Source organism: Protomyctophum bolini, assembly GCF_963924005.1.
Source record: "Protomyctophum bolini genome assembly, chromosome: 7".
In the NCBI taxonomy this organism is placed as follows: Eukaryota; Metazoa; Chordata; class Actinopteri; order Myctophiformes; family Myctophidae; genus Protomyctophum; species Protomyctophum bolini.
Genome location: NC_137868.1, coordinates 33,601,623 through 33,627,019, shown reverse-complemented (window position 1 = coordinate 33,627,019; position 25,397 = coordinate 33,601,623). Strand labels below are relative to the sequence as shown.

Below are 25,397 nucleotides of genomic sequence, written 5' to 3'. Positions count from 1 at the left end.
AGTAAAATCGAGATTGTTCTTTTATTGGTCAAATTTGAACAGTAATTAACTTATTTGAGTTACAAGCTTAAAATAAAGAAAGCAAAGCTCACTCTCGTCCCTTGTTCCCGAAGCTTCTCCTTTTCCCTCCTTTTCCCTTTCGTCTGGGTCCTCTGAATCAGCAGTGTCAGTAGTGGAGTTGCGTAAACCCTGATGTATCTTCACTCCCTCAAATGTGATTCCTTCAATAAGAAAGAAGAAAAGGGAGGGGGGTCCCATATAGAAATGTCACTTTGTATAAATAACGCTTGGTGGTTTTTGAACGAAGGCTAGATCCGCTGCAGAATTATAAACACTGGCCCCGCAGTCATTCACAGAGGAGGAAGAATTAGCCCGATGTAGAAGCCATGTGTGCCCCAGATTATTCTAATTATTTTACGCTGTTTTCCTTGCTGACACAAATGTATTTGGACACTATCTCATGAGAAAGTGGTTATGGCCCCGTTGTTGTGGGCGGGTCTGGGGGCTTCCAAGCTGCTCTGGTGTTCTCGGAGCTTGACCCTGCCTTCTCTTTAAAACATAAGTTTTTAATTCTATTATGTGGGAGCTTCCAGCAGCGGGCCGTTGTATTTTGTTTCATTCCGCCTTTTGTTTGTTGGAAGGAAATTTGAATTAGAACAAAATGTTGTTTAAGGTCAAGGCAGACGTCAAGGGGAAGGGACCTACTGTTTTAGCTATCCCATTACATGTTTGTTCAGCCTGTCTGCTAAACCTGTAGCATACGTTAACCTAATCAAATATGGCCATCATTTCCCTGACTTTGTTTAGGAAAATGTCCATGCTTTATACCAAGAAGGATAAGGCCTTGATATGTAATCTGGCTGCTTTAAACATTTGTCAGAATTCAATAATTGCTGTAAACAATGTGTAATCAACTTCAAAGTGCTCTGCCAAAGACCCTCGTTTTCACAGATAAAAATGAGCATCCTCAACAAAACACACTGCGTGCCTGAGTATGTACTAATGCAAACCAGCTTGGCTATATTGAAGCTCTTAATCAATTTCAAGTGGAAAGAACAGTAGTGGCTCATGCTGTTGGATCCATGAAGCAAGCCTAATTTTACAGTGCCATAAAACACCCTCCTAGCTGGAGCACGCACTGAGCAATTTATGTGCAGAAGGAAATGAAGAGCAGTGCATGTGAGGGACACATAATCAGCCTAATTTGAGGCTCATATCATAAACGGAATGTATGTACTGTGTAGTGTGTATGTGTGTGCACGCACACGTGTGCTGTGCATCTGCCTGGGTGTTTGCATCATAGAGTTATGTCTAATAAAGACGTCACTGGATTTCTCCTCCCATCCACTTGCATTGAGTTGCTCACCCAGCGCATGAGGTGTTCTCCCAGGTTGGAACCAGTGCATTCTGGGATTGCTTATGGGCCATACGTGAACGCGCTGGGCCGTTAGCATTGAGCATTGCGTGCGTTCATGTACGGTATAGAGCATAGTGTTCACGTATGGCCCATAGTGCCATGCATAGTACCATGGCCCATAGTGTAATACCACAGCTCAATAACCGATACCCGAAAAAACCCGATAACAAGCTTATCGAGTACCCGGTATCAATAAGCTTTGGGCTTATCAAGCCTGTTATCGAGCATAGCGGCCCATGACGTCATGCTTAAACAATCAAGACAAGAGGCGATCAAGAATTAAATACCTGCCAACCAGCGCTGCCCGGGTAAATATACTCTGTCTACAGTATATAATGGTTGAACTTGAGGCCTACGGAAGCTTTTAACAGGTCCGGTTCCTATAGCAACGCTCCACCGTTCCATCTATGGGATTGAAAAACTATTCACAGTGCAAAGCAGTTGAAAGGAGTATTTTCAAACCTTCATAAGTCGGACTCCAGGATCGCTGTCCTTGGTGGGGGGAGGGGGGGGGGGGGGGGGGGGTCAGGGTATACAAACAAATACAAAATGCAAACATACACTGTAGCAAAGTGGATGTAAATAGAATTATAAAATATAAGTTACAGTACTGGATGTCAATTGTAGCCTGGCTCCAGCCCCTGAATCGCTAGTCATTACAAAACAATGAAAAAATATGTTCTAGCGATTCATAAAATTGAACACACAGTGGTGAAAATATCAAAAGTAAAACATGTACTGTACACTAACTTACTTTGACAGCAGGGACTAGTAAAGAAAAGACAGACTACCTATAGTATACTGTATATTGTATATATGAAAGCACAGATATTGTTAATAAACCTTTAAATTAGCCTTTGTAAAAACAAAATGTAATTGTACTTTATATAAATTACAGTATACTGTGCACAACTGTAATCCCCAGTTTTCTGAAGGTGGCCTACTGTATACTACTATGCAGCAGCAGATTTAAACCGGAAACACATCGGTCATGTTTACGCTACCACACCAATCAAGCATTGTATGTATGTTGAGTATGAAGTAAGTCAAATTTCTATCAACTTGTTGACATGGCAAATAAATTGAATCTTGAATCTTATCATAGGGAAATTTAATATCCAGATCAATCAAGTCGTACCCCGCAATAGACCACACCATGCTAGTTGAAACTGAACTGGAAATGAATGGATTTGCCACCTTTGCCACCAAGTTTATTGCTTTTAAGCACTCTTCTTCTAAACTACGTAAGCCACACCCACAAAATGGCCACAGTGACTAAGAATTCAGACATAGGCGATAGCGACTCAGCGACATACTGTACTGTCAAAGTCCCTGCCGGTGAGAGCACAGGCATAATATCCCCTGCCTCTCTCTCTCTCTCTCTCTCTCTCTCTCTCTCTCTCTCTCTCTCTGTAATTAGCAGGCAACAGTGCAACTCTCTCTCTCTGTTTCTGGCACAACAGAGCCACTTTTGCCCCTACTGGTACTCTAAACACTGGGACATAGTGAGTGACATCGTCCCATAGGGACATTGCTGTTCCTTGGAGTGGTTGCACCACTCAAAAAATGACTCATAAGGGTCCACAGCAGAAATAAATCAGGTGTTGGAATGAAAGGAGAAACATGCACCTCTGATCCATGTATGGGTTCATGTTTTGGTAATCTGGACAGCACTTCTAGTACAACATGTGATACACAGCTGTACAAGCATTGCTCTCTCTGATATCATGCGTCAATCCACTTGAAACAGCGTCAGATGGAATAATCGGTTTTGGGTGCCGGGTGAGCCTGGGCCCTTTTTTGTTTCAAATGAAGTTCAGTGCGGTTCAGGCATTGTCAATCAGAAGAGTGAGTGGGCTGAGTGCCTTGACAGAAAGGGGTTTCAGATCTGGAATCTTCCTCTAGCTAAAGTAGAACAGGCGCATACCTCAATGCTCAAGTAGCATTGAGGTATGCGCCTGTTCTACTTTAGCGTGATGAGAATTACTTTATTGGAGGGCAAGTCAGATCGTTGGCTACCCACTGCAGCCAGTTCATGAATAATCTATTCCATGCATGTGTTTAGTGATTAATTAAAGATAAGGCCCATCGAATTAAAATTACAGTGGGATTACATCATTGTGAAATTGCTTGGTGGGGAAGAGAATCTGGTTTCAATCGGGGGCCGGAGGAAGTCAACAAGGCATTCCCTTCACACCTCGACATCAGGGACCCGCTCCTAAAACTCTGCCTGACATGTTTTATAAAAGCAGCATTATGTCAGTTTTCAGAGCAGGGAGGAAGCATATCAAATCTGTTACTGCTAACAGAGGAAGTGATTTCACAAGTACTGGCCTACTCTGTTTTATGGGAAAAAGGGTAGCATTGTCCAATGGTCTAGCACACGCACAGGCCGCGTGCGCGCATGTGTGTCTGTGCATGTACACAGACAAAGACACAGCCTGGCTCCCTATGACTCTCAGCAGCAACTTCAATTGAATGCAGAAGTGGATCTAATAAAACACACACACAGTCACACACACACACACACACACACACACACACACACACACACACACACACACACACGCAAGTAAACACACAGATGCTCACACAAACAAACCTACCAGTGATTCTCAGCAGCAGCAACTGCAGTCATGCACAGAAGAGGATCCAAGGCACATTTCTCCGCAGATCTATTGCAGATGTACACCTACCGTATGAAAGAAGCCAGTGAGCAGTCATTGTCTTTAAAAAGCCAGTGAATTACTGTCCCTATTAACTAGGAATGCTCCGTGTTTAGAGCTACCTGCAACCAGCAGCCAGAGAACGGCACTGTTAAAGCTAAGCAGACCAGGAGCTGTGTGTGTGTGTGTGTGTGTGTGTGTGTGTGTGTGTGTGTGTGTGTGTGTGTGTGTGTGTGTGTGTGTGTGTGTGTGTGTGTGTGTGTGTGTGTGTGTGTGTGTGTGTGTGTGTGTGTGTGTGTGTGTGTGTGTGTGTGTGTGTGTGTGCAGTGTGTGCGCATGCATGCATGCATGTGTTAGAGTAACGCACAGCAGAGGCAATGGGAGTGTATGTGTGTGCATGCATATGTACGTGTGTACATGTGTGCTTTTGTGCTATGCACATGCGTGTGCGTATGCGCGCGGGCGCATGTGTTAAAGTAAAACAGAGCCGAGTCAGTGGGAATGAGGACAACATGTGTTTGTTTCAGTGACTGGTAACTGTAGCTCTGTTAGCAGAGACACACTGCAGAGCTCTCCAAGGTAGAACAAAGGCAGCAGATCTGTGTTGGGACTGAGGGTCATCATCATTTGGAAGGGTTAACAGCCAAGTATGTGTGATACTGTATACCTTTAAAAAATTACTCAGGCTGGCGTTAATAAATGAATCACTTCATCATTCCAGAGTAAAGTCATTTGTTTACATCACTGGATGAAGAAAAAAAATAAAGAACGCAAAGAGTAACCTAATGTAAATAGACACTTCTATCTGTGAATTCCTGTGAATGAAACACAGTGAATGAAGCCAAATGAAATAGCTCCTCAATCTTAATGATTGTCAGATCATCTCCTCTCTTAACCCATTCTGACCGGGCACCCATTTTGGTGTTGGCATCATGTTATGCTTTAGCTATTGAAAAATAGCAGATCTACAAGCTCATATCGCGCCACCGAGTGGCGCGATACGAGCTTGTAGGTCTGCTATTTTTGAAAAATCGAAGAACGACTGACATTTTTCTAGAATCTGATCTCAGGTCAGAATGGGTTAATCAGACGAGTGTGTGTCCCGTGGAAACCTCGTATGAACCTGATCTCAGGTCAGAATGGGTTAACAGGGAAAATTTAAGTGAGCAGAAACGACAGAATTGGAGCAAGATGGACCTATAAATTACATGGACTGGACTGACATCTTTAACAGGCCATCATGGCAAGCATATGTTAGAAAGTGTCTTCAGAGCAATGCGTCCATCGCAGCCATGTTTATAACTGGAGCTTCTCTGACATGTAAACGCCATGGGAGACAAATGGTTCCCGCAATTAAGATGTTGAAATCACAGTGCAAACACTGACTTTTAGTATACACCATGTCACTGTAAACAGAGGGCCTTTACAGTAGTGCTCTGTCCTCCTTACTGTCTTATACCACTGTCATAGGGGTGGTATAAGCTTGAACTAAACCTTGCTTGTATATAGAAGTAATAGTTCCCCCCTAAGATCTTGTGTAAATATGATATAATTGGTCAAGTATGAGTGTCTTTAAAGCCCAATCAGCCTAATGAATAACAGGCTCCTGTTGGGAGCAGCCTTGGGGATGAGTAATGCTGTTGGTCCTTAAATAGAATACATTATTGATGCTTTTCTCTTGTACATATGATAGCACACAAATAAGAAACTAGTTTCTTATTTGTTGTGGCTGTACTCCAGAGGTATAAAAGGCATTAAACAGAAGGGTAGTAGCATTAGTATGTGGCGCTTTAAACACAAAATCAAGTACAGTAGCTTTAAGTTGCCAGCACTGACAAATGAGGAGCATTGTAGAAGCTTTGAGAACACATTTTTGTTTTATTTTGCCTGCTTTTGAGACTTCAATTGAATGTGCTTAAGTCGTCAGAAATTCTTTAGGTTGCAGCAGTTTAAAAAAATGTGAGTGACTGAATTTACCATTCTGCTGACTCGCTGTGTTCCACGACATCATTTTCCCCTCTCAATCTGAGGGCTGCTCAGCGTTCTAATTCGGAGCCCTAATTACTATAATTGGTAGATGCAAATTAACAGCAATTGGACTTGACTGGGGTCATAAATCCAACGCTCAGAAGTCGCCGAGTTTTTTGGCAATTGAGACTGGACCACCGTCGGCCGGGGTGCTTAACTTACTAAGTAATTGCAAGTTTCATGAATCATAATGCATATGAATTCCCCCTCGGCGCACAGACATGGCCCAGGGGGATTCGGATCTAGGCCGTTGGGAGTCGGCTCCCAGTCAGCTGAGTGAAAAAGGCGCTGCTCCGCTTAGCTCTCCCCGCGACACAAATTCCATAGGAGAGATGCTGGATGCTAATGGTGGTTTGCCTAATAACACTTGAACCCAAAGAGAAAGAATATTACGACCACAGCTGACTCACTCGCTGTCGTAGAATGATACAGTTGATGCTGGTCTCACAGAGCACTTTGGTTCATGGATATTACTTTACGGCTTAAACAAAGTGGGAGCGACCCCCGCCGCTAAACGAAACGACACAGCGAAAAAGACATGCGCCGTTAGCGTTTCAATGCAGTATGTGCTCCTTCAGTTCACATATACAGTAGTTGGGGTCCACTCAGAACAAAGAACACAGAACCCCTTATGAAGTTCAGCACGTCTGTGTACGGAACTAATTTAGCTTGACTTGGCTGAATTAAGCCTGAGATCTCAATGAAATTTCTACTCAGTATGTATGTTCTACCAGGAGAACTGAAACAGGGGGCCCGCCTCACTCACTCACTCTCACACACACACACACACACACACACACACACACACACAAACTCATGCATGCACGCACACACGCACGCAGGCACGCACACACACACACACACACACACACACACACACACACACACACACACACACACACACACACAGTTCACACATACTCCTGCCCCGGCTGAACGTGTAAGCAGACATGTATTGCATGTGATTGCTGGGGAAATGGAGTGAAAAACAGGTCTGGGGTTGCGGGTTCAGGTTGCGGGTTTCAGAGTGACGAGATCCAGAAGCCGGTGGGCCTGGTATTACCCTGCTGCTTCCTGCCCCTGTGGCCTGGAGCAGGGGATGGGGGGGCGGGGGTTGTTAATGCCAGGGGCCATGATACTAGAACCTGCCCCACAGGAGTACCTCTGGAGGGGGCTGAACCCGTAGCCCACGGCTCCCACAGTCCTACCGCCAGCCGCTCAGACCCAGTCCAGATCCCACTGTGGTTTGTTTTATTACCTTGAACCACAGCTAACCTTCAAAACCTCGGCATGGAAATGGAGGCCTCCCAGGATTCCCTTCTTTCACTCTTTCAACAATTCCTCTTGACTTATTTGCCATTCCTTGTGCAGTAGGCTTCTCTGTTGATGTAATTCTGTCCTTTTTCTTTTCTTTTTTTTACTCATTCAAGCCAGAAGCTTATCTCAGAACGGTGATGTTCAGTAGCACAGATACTCCTCCTCTCGAGGCATAGAACGGTGTGCTAGCCGTTTATTGCTGTGTGTGTGCTCGCTACTAATGTGTTCTGCGTGCATGCAGATCCTTCCATGTATCCTATTAGTACCTCAGCACACCATTCCAAACCTGCTGCGCGTTAAAGCACCCATTCCTCCCACACGCTCGCCTTAATAACACAAATTATGATTGATGCTCTGCCCAGCGCAAGCATGGGCCTGTGGAATGCAAAACGGAGAACAGAACATGCACTGTAATTAATTGCCCATTTGTAAACTTGTTCGCATAACTTCTCTTCTACAGAGTTCAGGACATTATCTATTTATGACATTTTTTTGTGTGCCCATGATGAAGCAACAATATTGCTGTTCCCCCAATGGTCTAGATTAGAAGCATTATCTTTGCCATGTCTTGACTATTTTGTCCTTGTTTCCCACTCGAGGACTTGAATTAGAGGCTTTGAGTTTGAGCCATAATAATGTTGGAAAGAAGCCCTCATATTTCAGCTCTGATGCAAAATCAGCCCAGTGGCTTTTAGGAGTTAAATTGGGTTTAAACTGTGTCAGAAAAAGAAGTGTTTTTTAAAATAATAGCCACGAAACGCCATGAAACAGAACTTTCATACAGCTGAGAGCTTTTGATCCATTTTTATAAATAGCAGAATTTTGTCGTAAAAATAATGTTTTTGCGGTCTTTTCCTGCAATTAAAATAAGGTTTGGCTCAGGAACAAGGGGCCGAGCTAACTACTTCATGTTTGAGAAAACTCTCTCTTATTTCTCTCCCCTCCATCCATCCATCCATCCATCCCTCCCTCCCTCCTTCTCGAGAGCATATGTCATTTATGACTTGTTATTTTCAATTTTCCCCATATTTTCCACATGGCAGCAGCAGGCAGATGTGTGATAATGTCATGTGAGAGGGTGCAGCGGCGTGTGCTCCACCTGCCCTGCTCTGTATGTGTTTAGTTCTGCCGTGTGGACGGTGGGCAGAGTGCTTCTGGCCGTGCTTTCCCAGGACATTTCTCTGATTCCTCTTGGCCGAGCGGTGTGGTCTTCACATGACCAATCAAATATGTCAAACGCGCCAGTGTTTTTCCCCCCGCGTGTACAACAAGAGAGTCTGGCTCCAATTATTATTGCACCCCAAGGGGAACTTCCAAAAATTCCTCCCCTTCTCGTTTGTCAGAAACGAAGCTCTCTCGTTTCCTGCGATTGGCTGAAATATGTCTTTTGATATTAAATCACGGCGGTTTCCACTGGCTACATGACCAAGACAAATGTTTATCATATTTATTTATGTCATTGGAGATGACCCTGCAGCCCAGCAATGTGGAGTCTTGGCTGCAGACTCCCATGTTATGTTGATTATGAGTAAGAGAGTCTCCCAAATAAGCTGAAGTTAAGAGATAATTTGGACAGTGGATGAGGTAACTGCGGTTTGTTTAATGTGAAAAATACAGTTATAGAGAGGGGGGGGCATGGAGGTACGGTTTCAAAAAACCAAATGAATCTAGACTGACACATCCCACCCAAACGTTACAGGGCTCTTGGTTTGAATTATATCATTTTTCTGTTGATAAATGTGGCTCCAAATGTTGATTAGGGATCTGTTTCAGTTGTTTGTATGTCAACAAATCCAGCTAAATCCAGTTATACACCTCTGATCTCCCATTGCCATTGTTTTTGTACTTGGTGCGCATTGTCATAACATCACGCTCTGGTTGCGGCCTTCCCAGTGCAGCTAAGGGAGTGGAGACGTTGTATGAAAATTGCCATTGACATTGCCGAAACAAATAAAACTCCACATGCTGCCACTACATCTGTAGCCATTTTAAGCCCCTTATTTGTGCTGTTAAAGCTCTCATTTGAATTCACCAGCACAAATAAACATATCATAATGAAGCCAACGGCCCTGATGTCATATGCAGATGTTTGAATTTTGATTATTCTTCTTTGCCTGGTGAATTTGTCAGGATCGCGTCCCTGAAAGCAAAATACATGACATCATTGGCTTCATGGCGCTGACGGGCCCAGTGTTTGCTCTCTTCACTACAGCACTTCAGCTACGGAGACAGCTCTGCCTGCTCTTCACATATCTTTAGATCTCTTCTACCGTGGTAGAGTTTGTGTATACCGTGTTCCACTGGATGGAGAGAGGGAGGGAGACGGGGAGCTGGAGAGAGGTATCAAGGGGCCCCAGCCTGCAGACTACCGTCCAACTGAATTTTTAACAGTGTTTACGGCTAATGATAACTTGGCATAAATCAGAACTTTTTAAAAGGCAAATGATTTCACCTGAGGCCTGCTGGGTTATTTATCTGAGTTCTGGGTATTTGAGTGTCTCCCAGAGGGTTTAATTTGTCCATAATTCAACTTGAATATGAAACCTGTAGGCTTCTAAAACCACTGAATGCGCACTGGTAGGGAGGGGAATAGTAGTGGTTAGGGACTGATGCCAGGTTCAGTATAACACTGTGCCTGCATGGTGTACTGCTGGACGTAGAATATGTTACGATAATGGCCTGGAAAGTCTGCTGCAGTATAATGACATAATAAAAACAACATATCATGTTCTGTACATTGGGGTTGTTGTGCTTAGACACCGTTTATAGCCACTGTAATCTGCTTATTGATTGATTGACCTTTGATGTGAGTTGGACCATGTGATGCTTATTCTCTGCCCCTCTCTCTCTCTCTCTCTCTCTCTCTCTCTCTCTCTTCCTAGACGTGCACTCAACCTAGGCATCCTGCGTGACCCGGGTTCGGAGGTGGAGGACCGTCAGTACCAGCTGGACCTCCAGTCCATCAACATCGGCACGGCCCAGTGGGAGCAGCTCAAGCCGGAGAAGGAAGGGTCGAAGGGGGGAACGTCAGCAGAGAGCGAGAGGAGCTCCCAGAATCCTGCGCTGGAGTGGAATATGGCCAGCAGGTGAGAAATAATATTATTGGAACTACTGGTAGACATTATGTGAAAACTGATGTAGTACTGGATTCAAGGCTATCTGAGTACTCATCGATTAGAGATTCCTACAAGACCTGGGCCTAATTGACTATATTGCACAAAATGCAGCTATGAGCTTGCCTGGTGTTATTGCGTCGGTGGTCTCGAGCCAGACGACGATTCCACAATCCTACATAGTCTGTTACTACTCTCCCTGAAAGCAGCTCACAGGAGGCTGTCATCATTGGCAATGCTTTGCAAATTAATATAGAGCATTAAAAGTAGCTCCACTATATACAGTCTTGCACACTTTTATGGCAAAATAATTTTTAAATTGCAAAACGCAAATGTCCAGTCCTTTTATCTGCACGCCCCACATAGACAAGTCCCACCCACAGACACTGTCCGACGCAACTTGAACTATACAGTAGATAATAATGTCGGGATTGGAAATTATTTGGAGGAAGTGTACCTGGTACAAACCTGGTAAACTACCTAAACTCCATCTTCTATCTATCTATAAATGCACTAAGTCTCTGTGCGTACCTACGTGTGTACTGTGTACATCTGTAATCCATGTACCGGTAACTCGAAAACCGTTCGCCCCGCCGACTTCAACTTTGACACACGCGTTCCACACCACCACCAGGGAGTGCAGTGCCCGGTGTCGAGTCCATCGGATAGCCAGTTATCCAGAACATGGATCTCCAACTTCCGTCGTTACTGACTCGGTGCTCTACAGCCGGGCTCCGGTCTACATACAAATACAAGGATACTTATATAATTAATACACATTTAATTTAACCTTTTACAGTAGAGAGGTTTCCAGAGCATTGCAAATATGTCTTATTTTAATATAGGCCAATATTGTACCAAGTACTGGCAATACAGTATAGCTGCAGCAACTTCCTCCACTTGTGATGTCATAACTGTGCAGTTCCATGCTCCTACCAGTAGGGTTAACTTTTCAAAACTTCTAATTTTAATTAATTTGCATAATTTGCAGAGACTGTGCTCACACAACAATAGAATATAACAACAATATAATATAATACAGATTTAAAAAAGGAATAATATTGGATGAGATAAATATGAAGTTAAAGTACAGGTAGTACAGCAGTATGATGAATATCTTTAACACAGGTACAGAAAGCCTTATTATTTAATCAGCAGGATTGTGTGTGCAAAGCCACTTAGATATACATCAAAAATCACACCCGTGTGAAGTGAGGGGCACTAATATATTAAAGTCTAACTCAACTTGATTAGGTGATGTAAAGGTGATGTAAAACAAATGGTGCCAACACAAACATTAAATGCCATTAACAATAAAGAGACAATATGATGTAATGAGGGACAATATGACGTAAATTTTCCCTGCGTTTTTAAAACAAACATTGAACTAAAAACAGACATTAAACCTGTAGGAGGGGCTGGCGCCCCTCAAAAACAATGAATTGTCTGTTCCACTTGTCTACTTACATGTGCAAGTAACATTTTGAGCAGCTGCTTACGGTTGTTAATATAGTTTTTGTTTGTTTAGTTTTTTTGTTGTTAGGGGTAGGGTTGGGTATTCAGGGCTCTGACAGCCACAGGGGAAAAAGTATTTCTGGGCCTTGCGCCCCGAGGCTGTGCGACACCTCCAGCGCTTTCCACTTTGCATCATTATAAACAATCCGTTACTAGGATGATGTGTATTCTTTTGCCATACTCAAGCACCTGCTATCGTATAATGTCCTGTGGGGACGGAAGAGAGCTCTATTTGGGACGGAAGAGAGCTCTATTTGGGACGCCCAGCCGACCTCTCCATATTCTGTAGCACCAACAGGCCCTGGGGAGAGCTCTCCATATTCTGTAGCACCAACAGGCCCTGGGGAGTAGCCCATAGAGAGGATTCTCTGGGTTGTAACAGAGTAGACAGATGTCAGGACTTTCTCTGAGACGTTGAGGTTTCTCAGGTGATACTGGTGGTGTCTCGCTGGCGTCTGTGTGCATACTTTATGGAGAACCAGGATGACTGGAAGCGATGATGGAGGGCTCGAGTCGCTCGACTGAGGACGACCAAGAGATACTTTGGGATTTATATTGGATATCATCCCTCACCTTCTACCCAGACACTCAAAGGTTTTTTTTTCCTCGTACAGTACTAATCAGACACTTGTCTCGAGGGTCTTTGTTTAGGAGCATCGCAGATGTTCTTAATCAGTGAAGAACGTTGTCATCCCAGAATAATCTTTAAAGTCGGTGCGCTCTGTGAAAATTGATGATGTGGGATTTCTCCCTGATCGTCTGTATTTGTGTATCTTGCTAATTAGAGTGAAATCGGAATCCTGGTCAGAATCCCTCAGAGTATAACCACTTATGCTACAACTGCCAAATCATATAAAAACATTTTAAAGCCTACGCAACACGTCTCAAGCTGTGTAGTGTTTGTCTATAAAATGGCAGGCGCAGTCATCTGTGGAGCAGTCGAGGTCATAACAGTAGAATCTGTACGTAATATATTTCTAGCGTTAACCTGTGTTAACCCATTCTGACCTGAGATCAGATTCATACGAAGTTTCCACTGGACACACCACTGGTCTGATTAACTCCTTCTGACCTGAGATCAGATTCTAAAAATGTCAGTCGCTCTTCGATTTTTCAAAAATAGCAGACCTACAAGCTCGTAGCGCGCCACTCGGTGGCGCGCTATGAGCTTGTAGATCTGCTATTTTTCAATAGCTAAAGCATAACATGATGCAAACACCAAAATGGGTTCCCGTTCAGAATGGGTTAACTCACACGAGTCAGGTGCTGTGTGTGATCTGTTAGAATGTCCCTATAATTCATCTCGTCAGTCTTGATGTGGGGAGCAGCATATAGTTCTTGCGTTAGCTCCCTCCCTCTCATGTAGCGTCTCTCCATACGCAGTCATAATTACAAACCCTGTCATTTTTATAGAGTCGGGAGCTAAAACAAGCACCAGTGTAACGGCCTGTTTGGCCCAGAGTTGCTTTTTTTTCTCACTTGTGTTTTGAGAGGGAACAGGCCCAAAAATCACAGAATCACAGGCAAAGAGTCCAGATTTGTTCCCTGTCAACTAAAAATAAGCCCTGTGGAAGAATGCAGCACGGCGCAAAATCAACACGGGGCTGATTGAGACAGAGCGCTCTCAGGTCATCAGGGCTTTGAATGAGACTGGGGGAGACCAGACACACATCTCTCACACACGCACACACACACACACACACACACACACACACACACACACACACACACACACACACACACACATGCACACACGCACACACGCACACACACACACACACACACACACACACACACACACACACACACACACACACACACACACACACACACACACACACACACAAACGCACAAAGCCTCACAGTCATCACGCACACCTTACTCACTCTCACACATGTGTGCATACTTATTACTTAATACTAACAATCATACATTGTCTCTGTCTAAAGACACACACACACACACACACACACACACACACACACACACACACACACACACACACACACACACACCTCACAGTAATAATCAAAGCTGGCGGTGCAGCCAGCTCTCCGCAGTACACTGAGGTCAAGGCTGTCTCAGAGAGAGCTTCTCCACAGTGTGATAGTGTATGGAACCTGGCCAGGAGACACTGAGGCTGCCTGCCTCTGTTGCTGCTGCTGCTGTTGCTGCTGAGGGGACCTCAGATCTGCCTGAAGACTCCTTTATTATTACAACCATTCAGGGCTCATTTACAACAGGACCTCATGTTAGCTCTTTTCTGTGTGCCTGCTGTCTCTCGTGCTCACAGCTTTGTTTTCCTTCATTCGTTCATTTTTCGGCTTCTCGCTTCGGTTGTCCGTTTTGCGTTTAACCCCCCCCCCCCCCCTCAATTCCCCGTTGGTTTTTCTTTTAAACTGACGTCCGTTTCTAATTCCCCCTCTCTCGTTCTCAGCAGTAGTTTTTCCCATCCTTTCCCTCATGTTGACCTACTCAGACTATCACAGCCAGGGTCTGTAGTAAAACACCACCTTTTAGTAGCACGATTGGACCTATTTTATAGTCTAACAGTATGCCTGGCGATCCCACTCCTGAGCCCTAACAAGCTGTGTGAGCGAGTATGAGGCTACTGGGGCCTAGTACACCCTCATTCTTTATTTGACTCTCTCTCTCTCTCTCTCTCTCTCTCTCTCTCTCTCTCTCTCTCTCTCTCTCTCTCTCTCTCTCTCTCTCTGTCTCACTCTCAATGAGAACGAGGCTTTTGGGGCCTGCGGCTGACATGCAGGGCCAAAATTTCTGAAGGGACAATGAGGTGAGACTTTGGGCTCACACTGACCTTTAAGATGTCGCAAATTGGTTGTGGGTCTGGAGCGCTGTTGAGAATTTGATTGCATGATCACCTAACTCATAACAAGATACTCACTGTACCTGGTATCTGGCACAGTACCATTGCATACCGGACTATTTATTCTTTTTCATAGTGAGTCACTGTGGTCAGCCTCACATAATTGGTACGGCTTTATTGGTATACATAAAACATTTAGTCCCTGTGATTAGTAAAGTTTATGAGAAACATGTATTTAGATCGAGGTTATCAGGCTGCTAGCAGGATTTAGGATTTTTTGTTTGTTTGTTTGTTTGTTTTACTTTAAAGTCATTAATCTATATTTTCCATAAGTCTAAACTCGTTCTTCTCCTGTAATTTCCTGCAAATTGTTTTGTTTTGTGCTTACTGTGCTGTACATCACATCACTCAGTAGCATAACATCATGGTGATAGGCCCCGGTGCAAATATTGCACCCTAACGCACACAGTGACATGAGCGTGAGCACGCAAATAGCCTACATGTGTCGTGGGACGGAGGATCATGTTTCAGCACGCAGATCAGCTACTTTCGTCATTTGTCCTAATGTTGCTGCTAAATAACACTTAAACTCAATGCCAGTCCGGGCAGGGGAGGAGGGGCTGCTTCAGCTGTGAGCAGATCTCAGGTTTTCCGCAGAGAAAATTGGATCGCCTTGGTTTTTCTTTTTTTTTTTCTTCCTTCATGGGCCCCCACGGCGTGGAGCGCACCGGTTCACCGTTTGCACGTTGATATTTACACCACTGACATCACTGATGACAGTGACATCTGTACAGTCTGTGAACATATCTCTTTGGTCAAGGTGAGGGTACAGTAGGTCAGATCTGTCATTGTTTCAGCCCGAAGGTGAGCACTACTATTATCCTCACTATTTATTAATTCATTATTTTGGCAATTTTATGGCAGAAACCTCATACTCATACATGCAAGTCATTCAAACCTTTATCTAAATACTCTGTTCCATCTTTATAATGTTTGGCTTTTTTATGTAGACTACAATTTGCATTTTTCATATCTTTAGGACTTTTATCAAAAAAAAAGTTTTCCTTTTATTGATAGTATTAAGTAAAGATGGACAGGAAAGAGGGAGAGAGAGAAGGGGAGAGACATACAGCAAAGGTCTTCATGAACAGGACTTGAACACGCAACACGCAAGTCCAAAGCCTATAATATAGGCTGTGGCTCAGGAGGTAGAGCAGGTCGTCCAATGATCCATGTCGAAGTGTCCTTGGGCAAGACACTGAACCCTACATTGCCTCCAATGAGTTGGTCGGTGTGAGCTTGCCACCATTGGTGTGTGAATGTGGGAAGTGAGGACGCTGGCGTCGACTGTTCGCCGCTTCACCTCCCAATGTATGAATGAATGAACCATTGTAAAGCACTTTGAGCACTTGCAAAAGCGCTATAAAAATGCAATTCATTATTATTATTATTTTTGCCACATATTATGTGGCATGTGCCTGGACCACTTGGCCAGCAGGCGCCCCCATTTTAACACTTTTAACACTATTAATACTTGAACATTTTTAGCACTTATAACGCAATTAATACTTTAACACTAACATTTCTCACTACTACTAGTGGCTATACCAACATAGTGAGCCCACGCTGTTATTGAGGAGGTTTTGAATCGCGGTTAAAGGTGGTGTTTCCTTGTCTTTTAACTCCCTGGGTCAGACGGTAGCTTCCAAAAGCAAACAGCATTATTCAGGGTGTTTGGTTAGCACCGCTGTTCTACTCTATCCTGGCTGTAAGCAGTGGAAGCTCTGTAGGGAAAGCACGGCGGCTGTACTGCTGTGTACAGTACACTCCGACCGCAGCCACACAACCGAGACATAATTAAGCGCCATTTAGAAGGTTCCTACACACAAAGGATGGATGGAGTCCAATTCAGTTTTATTTGTCTGCTGCGATTACACACACTGAACAAAAACACACCACTTCGGTCGTAACAAGCCACGACACAAGCCAACGTTTTCAAAGTTCACACCTTTCCTTCCCTTCTGCCCTTCCTCCCTCCTATCCTTTCTCACTCTCTCTTTCCCAATTCTACACTGCAGTGGTAGACTTTGCGTGTTCGTGATCGCTGTCTTTTTTTCTGGAGGGGGGGGGGGGCTTAATTCCAGTAGTTGTGGATCAGCGGTGGGCTCGGTCGGCTTCCTGAGGTTTTGCGAGGAAATTCCAGCGCCGTGGGTCCGCTGACAGGATCTGTCCTCATCACAGCGCATGGTTCCAGGCTAGGAAAGACCCAGTGTCAGGGAGCCGTGAACTCTGTCCACCTCCCCTCCTCTCATCAACCCAGGGCAGCCTCCCCCCTCCCTCCTCCCTCTCTCTCTCTCTCTCTCTCTCTCTCTCACACACACACACACTAAATTGCTCATACAGCTTAGCTTTATATGAATCATAGGATCATCACACGCTCATACAAGGTTGTTGCTTTTTTACATGATGTGCGTATACATCCACCAAAGTGTGCACGTGTATGCACATACAGTATAGTACAGTTCTATATACCTACATACGTACGTATATGTGTGCAACTGTGCATATATGTACACAGTATGCACAGGCCCACAACTCACAGATACAACACATTAAATGCATGCATGCAAACATAATCACAAATCCCCACCCAAATCCCTCCATGGGGGGCAGCTAGGTTTCCATTCAGGGCTCTTCTTGGGCTCTCTTGCCCCTCATGGCACTTCCATATTACTGGTAAACCGAGCTGCACGCCTCCCTGCCTCACTGGTGAATGATAGCACCTGTCTTCTGCAACGAGACACTCACTGTTTCACTCCCCGTCTGAGGGGAGATTAGCCAACACCAATTGGCCTCTCAAAGATCATTTCACCTTCGAATTAGGCCTCCCTCAACCCCTCTCAGAGGAGAAATGTGTCGGGCAATAATCCCTTTAGGGCACTGGTAATGCACATTTGTGTAACAGAAGTGAATATGATATTGGTTCTGGTTAAGTACTGTACTCCAGGCCACCTAGAAACAGGGCCCTTCCTAATCCTAGCCAACTATAAATATTGGAAGCTGTGCTGCTTGATTGTTTTAATAGCAGCAGATGTGGCAATTAACACCACCTTATAAAGCCCACTTGTATATTTGTTTTACTGCTAACAAATGTTCCCACAAATATGACTTGATTGTGGGAATGAACATTAGTGAAATGGAGAGAGTTGATGTGAGAAGGTCTCAGTTTGGGCTTGTGTATACAATTAAGGGGTGTTCCCAATAGAGACTTGTCAAATAATGTCTCACTCCGTCTCTGTAACTATATTCAAGCTTCCAGCTATAATGTGTTACAGCAGAAATGTGAAATGCCCAGTTATGGAAATATTTCACAGGTCGGGCATTCATGTGAAAGTCTGTTATTTGGATTTCAGCTTTTTCATGGTTTGAATTTGTAAAGCCAGAGAAAGTTTGAAATGTGCGTCTGCTTGTCAGCTAGGACATAACAATAGCTCAGTTGTAAATGTTTTGTGGTTTTCACTGTGTTGTGTTGAGTTGTCATTTGTGCGCAGAAGGGACAGTCTTTTTACATTTTACAAAATGGTAACAATAACAACAAGTTATTAGTAAATAGAACTGGTGGAATTTTAGTGAATAAGTGATCCCTTATGGTCATTGAAACTGTTATAGCTATATTGAGTATAGCACTGCGAAAACAACACATACCACAGCTTATGCTGTATATATCATGTAAATTAAAATAAAACATTACAAAACATTTGTTTTATTCACAAAGACACAAACATACCACCTTACAACACACACACACACACACACACACACACACACACACACACACACACACACACACACACACACACACAAAAGCACACCCCCACCCAACAGACACATCCGTAGGCCTACATACATTTCTTAATATATATGACTTATACAGTACGTATACACTGACCAAAATGTACCAGAGCCTAATAGTTTGTTGTTCTGTGTGTTGATGTCCAGTATCAGGAGACATCAGGAGCGCAGGGCCATCCTGACTCCCATCCTGACAGACTTCTCTGTCAGAGTGACCGCTGCCCCTGCCATCATCTTCAGCAAGTCTGGGTCGCCTGACAATGCACAGGTCGAGGTCAGTATGTACTAAGTACTACTTTTTCTATTTAAGCTAGATTGTAATCTTTTTCTTAATACTATATAAGTATAAATACAATTATCCTCAAGAGTACCTAGCTATGCAGTTACTATAAAAACATAACGTAAAACCATTACATTCAAACTAGACATTTCTGCAGTCCATGGATTTTCTCATGAACATTGATATCAGCCAACATACCATTCTTTCTCCAATTTGTCCAGTATCCACACTGACCACTTGTGCCCTTTGACTAAAAAGTAAAAACCGCTAACTAACCATTATGGCCGTAACCCAGGCAAACCATTTCTCATAGGGAAATGCACGCTGATTATGTGAGACGTCAGATGCATTTAAGTTTTACATCTTAAACATGCAGCAACGTCCTCATTACAGAAAGCTTTCCTCCATCAGTCTGCCGCGTAATGGAGGCTTTTGACCCACAGAGTTCAAGCCTTTCTGCTTATACAGCTGACGGTTTCTGGCATGGCGCTCTGAGACTTCCTGCCTCTTTGATGCCTCATCCGTCCACGCTAACGTGCCCCATGACAATGCATAACAGCTAATCCATAGTTCGCACACTGACACACGCACGCACGCATGCTGATTTGCAGCGTCCGAACAGAAAGAGTTACATCAACACACAGAATGGGTCCGATGTAGATGGACTTTCTGTGTGGAGTTTGCATGTTCTCCCCGTGTCCCCTAGGGTAGGTACTACATAGGTACCCTCACAAAAAACATGCAGTAATCCTAGTCTCTAAACTGCCTCCCCCTGGCCAGCCAGGGCGCCTGATGGTGGGGAAAGGAACTGGTTGGAATAACGTGTTCCCCTTCCACGCGTTACGTCCAGTCCAACCAGGGAAACTCCCACCTGGTCAGTCTGTTGCTCTCCCTAGGGTGGCAGAGGGAGTGTAGAGCCCAGGATTACGTTAGATAATTGACACTGCAGTGAAAAAATGGGGTTACAAAATCACAGGATAATTTTTTTTTTAAAGGAAAAAAATAATGGGATGTAGAAAATGCTCACCAGTGGACAGCATATTTAAAATAAGCTCATGTATTAATTGGTATTGGTATTAATTTCATTCACTCCTAACAAGCTACCGGTACATAGATTTAAGATAGCATATAGACCGTTATTCATACTTATTACTTGGAAAGTATAATGTAAGCATGTACAGTGTAACCTTTATAGTAGTAACCTTTTCCCATATGTTTTTTTCCCATAAGTTTATGATAAGTCTTATTAAGATTTGTATAGCCTAAATGAACAAAATATGTTGTGTAGAAACAGTATATTGATTCATTAAGTGTTTGCGTAAATCTCAAAGTATCAGTGAGTGATATCCTGTTAGATGTTAGCAGACTGGACTTCAGGTTGTGGGCGGAACCCTGGAGAGAATTGGACGAGAGGAGAGAAGGAAACAAGGGGGAAATGACACAGTGAGAGAAAAAGATGAGAATGACATGGGAGGTCACCCACAATGCTGCTGCTGTGTTGTGTGGTCCTTGCTCTCTGACTCAAATCTCTCACTCTCTCAACTGGATTTTTTCCTCCCTTCACTTTCTACTCCCTCTCTAAGCCCTGTTTTATACACGCAACACAGGACACATGAAAATAGCTACAACTACAACACATCGCATGACGACACAACACGTTGTGAGCTTGTAAACCTGCTTTATTGCAATTTGTGAAGATTTGTTTTTAATCTTTAAACGTTTTCATCTAGAATAGCTGGAAGCTCTGTGTGGAACTTCCACATTTCCAAGGCGAATTAAAAAAAATGCCTCTAGTGATAAACCTGCCCCATATTTGCATACTGGGCCCTGATTGGTGCCCCACAACTTCGGGGGCAACGGAATCCAATCACAAGCGAGCAGGGACAGACTAATCTTCCAAGGGCTTCTTTTGTTTTTTTGCACTAGCAGATTCGCCTTGTTTCCAGGCTATCACTCCCGGCCACCTCACCTCCATTCCTCCTCCGTTGGTCGGTCACTTATCACTTCATCTCTTTCACACACAATTCCCATCTTCTGCCTCCTTTCCCTGTCTAGGAGGTGGTGGTGTGTGGTCACTCTCTGGAGGTGAACGTGACCAGCAGTCTGGACTTCTATGTCAGTGTGGCCCAGGTTCAGCTCCTGCAGCAGCTGCTCAGGGACAACATGGTGGGAGCTGACACTCCCGAGAGCACTGCAGAGGTACGTACAGGAGACACACAGATACCACTGTCAATGCAGACACGCATACCTCCATATTTAAGGCACTTTATTAGGTATACAACCGCTTGTCGATCATCATCATCGTGGGGCCGCCACTCCGTAATGTTACAATTTACAGTTCAAAGCGGAGGTTCAGTTACTGTACAACTAAACATTACGTGTGATCTACTGTAAGTGACTTTGGACGTGGTATGATTGTTGTTGCATCCAGCAGTATCCACATCTGAGAAATGGCCAAACGACGTAGTTGTGTAGAGTTTACAGAGAACGGTGTGATAAACATAGAAGCATCCATTTAGCAGCAGTTCTGTGAGCCAGAACAAGTTGTCAATGAGAGAGGCCAGACTCTTTTAAACTAACCTGGAGACTTCATGTACACAAACAATTCAGTACAGCAGTGGTCTATGTTTGCATGTTTGTGTGTGTATATAGGAAAGGGGATTGGTTGTCTAATTCTAGGGCCTGCTGTGGTGTCCGTGAAGAACTTAACCCTGGGATATAAAGAGCCATGTACAATGCAGAGGTATTTGGGTTGTAAGGCCAAATATCCTTATGTATATATCCTATCGATATATATGTAATCCTATGGATACATACATATGTATCCTATGGATATATACATATGGGTCCCTCTTGAAAATGAGATTCTGCATCTCAAGGGGCTGTCCCTTCAATAAAAATCTGAAATCTATAAGGGAGTGACAGCCGGCGGTCATAACCATAAACAAACCGATAGGCCATATATAGGAATGTCAATATGACCCAGGCATAACCATAAACAAACCTATAGGCCATATATAGGAATGTCAATATGACCCAGGCATAACCATAAATAAACCCGACTCCACACTCGGCGTGCGCAGCAGCAAGGAAACGAGGCAGTGCGATGCTTGCTGTCTAGTAGTTCAGATATCCAGTTGTGTAGAACCACCGATCCAACCAATATGTCCATATATATATATGGACATTTGAATATACAGGTATGTCATATAATGATGCCTTGGACAAGGACAGACAGAAACAGAAATCTCCATATATGGGCACAAAAAGGACAGACAATCGGATACGGGTACTCTGACAAAGCACTCTCTCCCTTTCTGTCCTTCTCCCTCTCTTCCTATCACTCCCCCCTCCCCATCTCCCTCTCTCCCTCACTTCCTATCACTCCCCCCTCCCCCTCTCCCCATCTCCCTCTCTCCCTCACTTCCTATCACTCCCCCCTCCCCCTCTCCCCATCTCCCTCTCTCCCTCACTTCCTATCACTCCCCCCTCCCCCTCTCCCCATCTCCCTCACTTCCTATCACTCCCCCCTCCCCCTCTCCCCATCTCCCTCTCTCCCTCACTTCCTATCACTCCCCATCTCCCTCTCTCCCTCACTTCCTATCACTCCCCCCTCCCCCTCTCCCCATCTCCCTCACTTCCTATCACTCCCCATCTCCCTCTCTCCCTCACTTCCTATCACTCCCCCTCTCCCTCTCTCCCTCACTTCCTATCACTCCCCATCTCCCTCTCTCCCTCACTTCCTATCACTCCCCCCTCCCCCTCTCCCCATCTCCCTCTCTCCCTCACTTCCTATCACTCCCCATCTCCCTCTCTCCCTCACTTCCTATCACTCCACCTCTCCCTCTCTCCCTCACTTCCTATCACTCCCCCCTCCCCCTCTCCCCATCTCCCTCTCTCCCAAATTGATTGAGCATCCTGTCTCACTCCCATCTCCTGTCCCTCTCTCTTCCCTACAGTATGTCTATTTGGGCATAACACATTTATTTGCATTGCTGTCGGGAATCTCCATATGGGCATGTGACATCAGACACAACATAAACTTTGTGTTGCTTAACAACACCGATTTATGCATTCCCCTTGCGTGGACTACGCGTGGCAAATGTCCAGTCCATTTACTGTATGGGAATGTCTGTGCGCTTGCCACACATTTATTATTATTATTTATTTTACTAGCACAGACAAGTGACAAGACGTTCAGTATATTGTAATGGTCTAACTCTGGCACCCACACAAATGGTTGCTCATAATAGAAAGTATTTACATAGTGTGTGCACGCACGCACGCACACACACGCACACACGCACACAGTCATACACACACACGCGCACACACACACACACACACACACACACACACACACACACACACACACACACACACACACACACACACACACACACACACACACACACACACACACACACAGACAGACAGACAGACAGACAACACATCCTTTCATCCTTGATGACGTCCTTCATTTTGTCGTACATTCAGTTGGTGCCACAACTGAATGTACCTCCATGTGCTAATCATTTCACAGAACCGCAGTGACACACACACACACACACACACACACACACACACACACACACACACACACACACCCCCTCTCTCTTCCATCATAGATCATTTTTGGAACCTAACCATCTCCCACCACTATTTAGGGTGAATCTAACACATTTAAATATTTACTCGCACAGGACAAGCCGGTCTCTCTAATCTGGCCTTAGTTTACTGCTCTGTGCCGGGCTGTAGCTTTCAGAGCCCTTCCTATTGTTTACAGCACAGGGAGCTCCCAGGCGCCATTTGCCCTGTCTGACCGCTTAATAAAGCCTTCTAATGGAACACAATATAAAAATATTTACCAGCTGCGGTGGGGATGGGAGGCACAGTGTAGGAAAGGGATAGAGGACAGCGAAGAGGGTGGGGGGGAATGGAAGAGGGAGAGATATTAAGTAAGATATAAAGAGTGATTGTACTGTCATCCACTCGCAGGAGCGCATGTGTCCACTGACGTGGTCAGCCTGCGTAAGAGCCAGGAAGAGACTGTTGTTGTCGTAGTTGCATAGTTGGCTCCTTAAGCGCCACACTTAGAAGAAAGATTGGATGGTTATAGCTCTGCATCTTTACTCTTGTTTCTGGTAACCAGTGCAGAAGATACACTGAGTCATGATGTTGAGCGATGTGTGCTATGCACACTTACCTCCTGTAAGTGTGCAGTGACGTGGTCAGACTGCATAAGAGACAGGAAGACACTGTAGTTGTTGCATAGCTGGCTCCTTAATCACTTGAACCCTATATCGTTCCTATTCTGGGAATGTCATAATAGGCAGACATACACACTCACAAGGCGTTGCATTGCGATGCGTTATGAGCTTGTAGATCGGCTATTTTCTGCAAAGAGATTTCCTGTAGAGGGGGAAAGGGAGTGGGCCAAGCATAGACGCCAGGGGGACCCCAGTCAATGAAGTATAAGGTTTTATTTGGTTAAAATTTGCACTTATACAACGGATTAAATGATCAGTGTTAGCTCTACATCTTTACTCTGTTTCTGGTAACCGGCGGAGAGACACTGAGACACGATGTGGAGCAATGTGTGGTATGTAAACTACTGCACCTCCTGCACAGACAACAAGCAACACAAACGCAGGTTGTCGTCACCCAGCGGCACCTAGAGAGCATCAGCCCTCCCAGTCCAAAAGCCGCAACAGTGACACATTCAAACCACTACCATGTGTCACTATCAATTCCTTCGAATCTACTGTTCCATTGGGGGCTGTTGATGCACCACCATAGGAAATGAATGTGTTTGCTCTCTTGAGAGAGAGAGAGGCCGTGTCTGTTGACTGGGTGGGTAAGGGGAAGTGGGATTTTTTTTCTTTTTTTGTTAGACAGTCAATCTTCAGGAGGTGCCTGACGTGCATCTGGTTCTGATCTGAGGTCGATCTCTGAGCCCTCACCCTGGCTTGTAATGATTCATGGCTTGATTCTGTTATGAGGCAGTGGACTGACGCAGAGAGTTCACCTGGGTTCAGGACCAAGAGCTGCGACTACCGTCAGCAGCTCTTTTGAGGGTCGCCTGGTCAGACAGGTGGCCGAGAACGAGCAAGGCTATTGGCTGATGATGAAACACTCCATCAGAGAGTTAATGGCGGAAATCCATCATCATTTTAATCATTCAAATTGAGGTAACGCAACACTGACAATGGAAGCCATGAAACTGGGTGAAACTTCTCTGTCACCTATAAGTCTGTAACTATGTATTTAGTATATTAATGGTGGTATAATTATACATAGTTATTCCAGTAACGCTGAGGTCAGTGACTTTGTGTTTTTCTGCAGCATTCAATATGACTGAAAACGCAGTCTGGCTTTGGG

At 44.5% G+C, this 25,397-nt stretch overlaps 1 protein-coding gene across 2 annotated transcripts in view; it reads left to right on the top strand.

Annotated features, from left to right (window-relative positions):
- vps13b (vacuolar protein sorting 13 homolog B) overlaps positions 1-25,397 on the top strand; it is a 445,793-nt gene that overhangs the window by 262,342 nt on the left and 158,054 nt on the right. For both annotated transcript variants that reach the window (XM_080768430.1, XM_080768431.1), the window contains exons 32-34: positions 10,311-10,514; positions 18,884-19,010; positions 21,072-21,215. In XM_080768430.1, the coding sequence (XP_080624556.1) occupies positions 10,311-10,514; positions 18,884-19,010; positions 21,072-21,215 (475 nt within the window). The remainder of the gene's footprint in view (positions 1-10,310; positions 10,515-18,883; positions 19,011-21,071; positions 21,216-25,397) is intronic.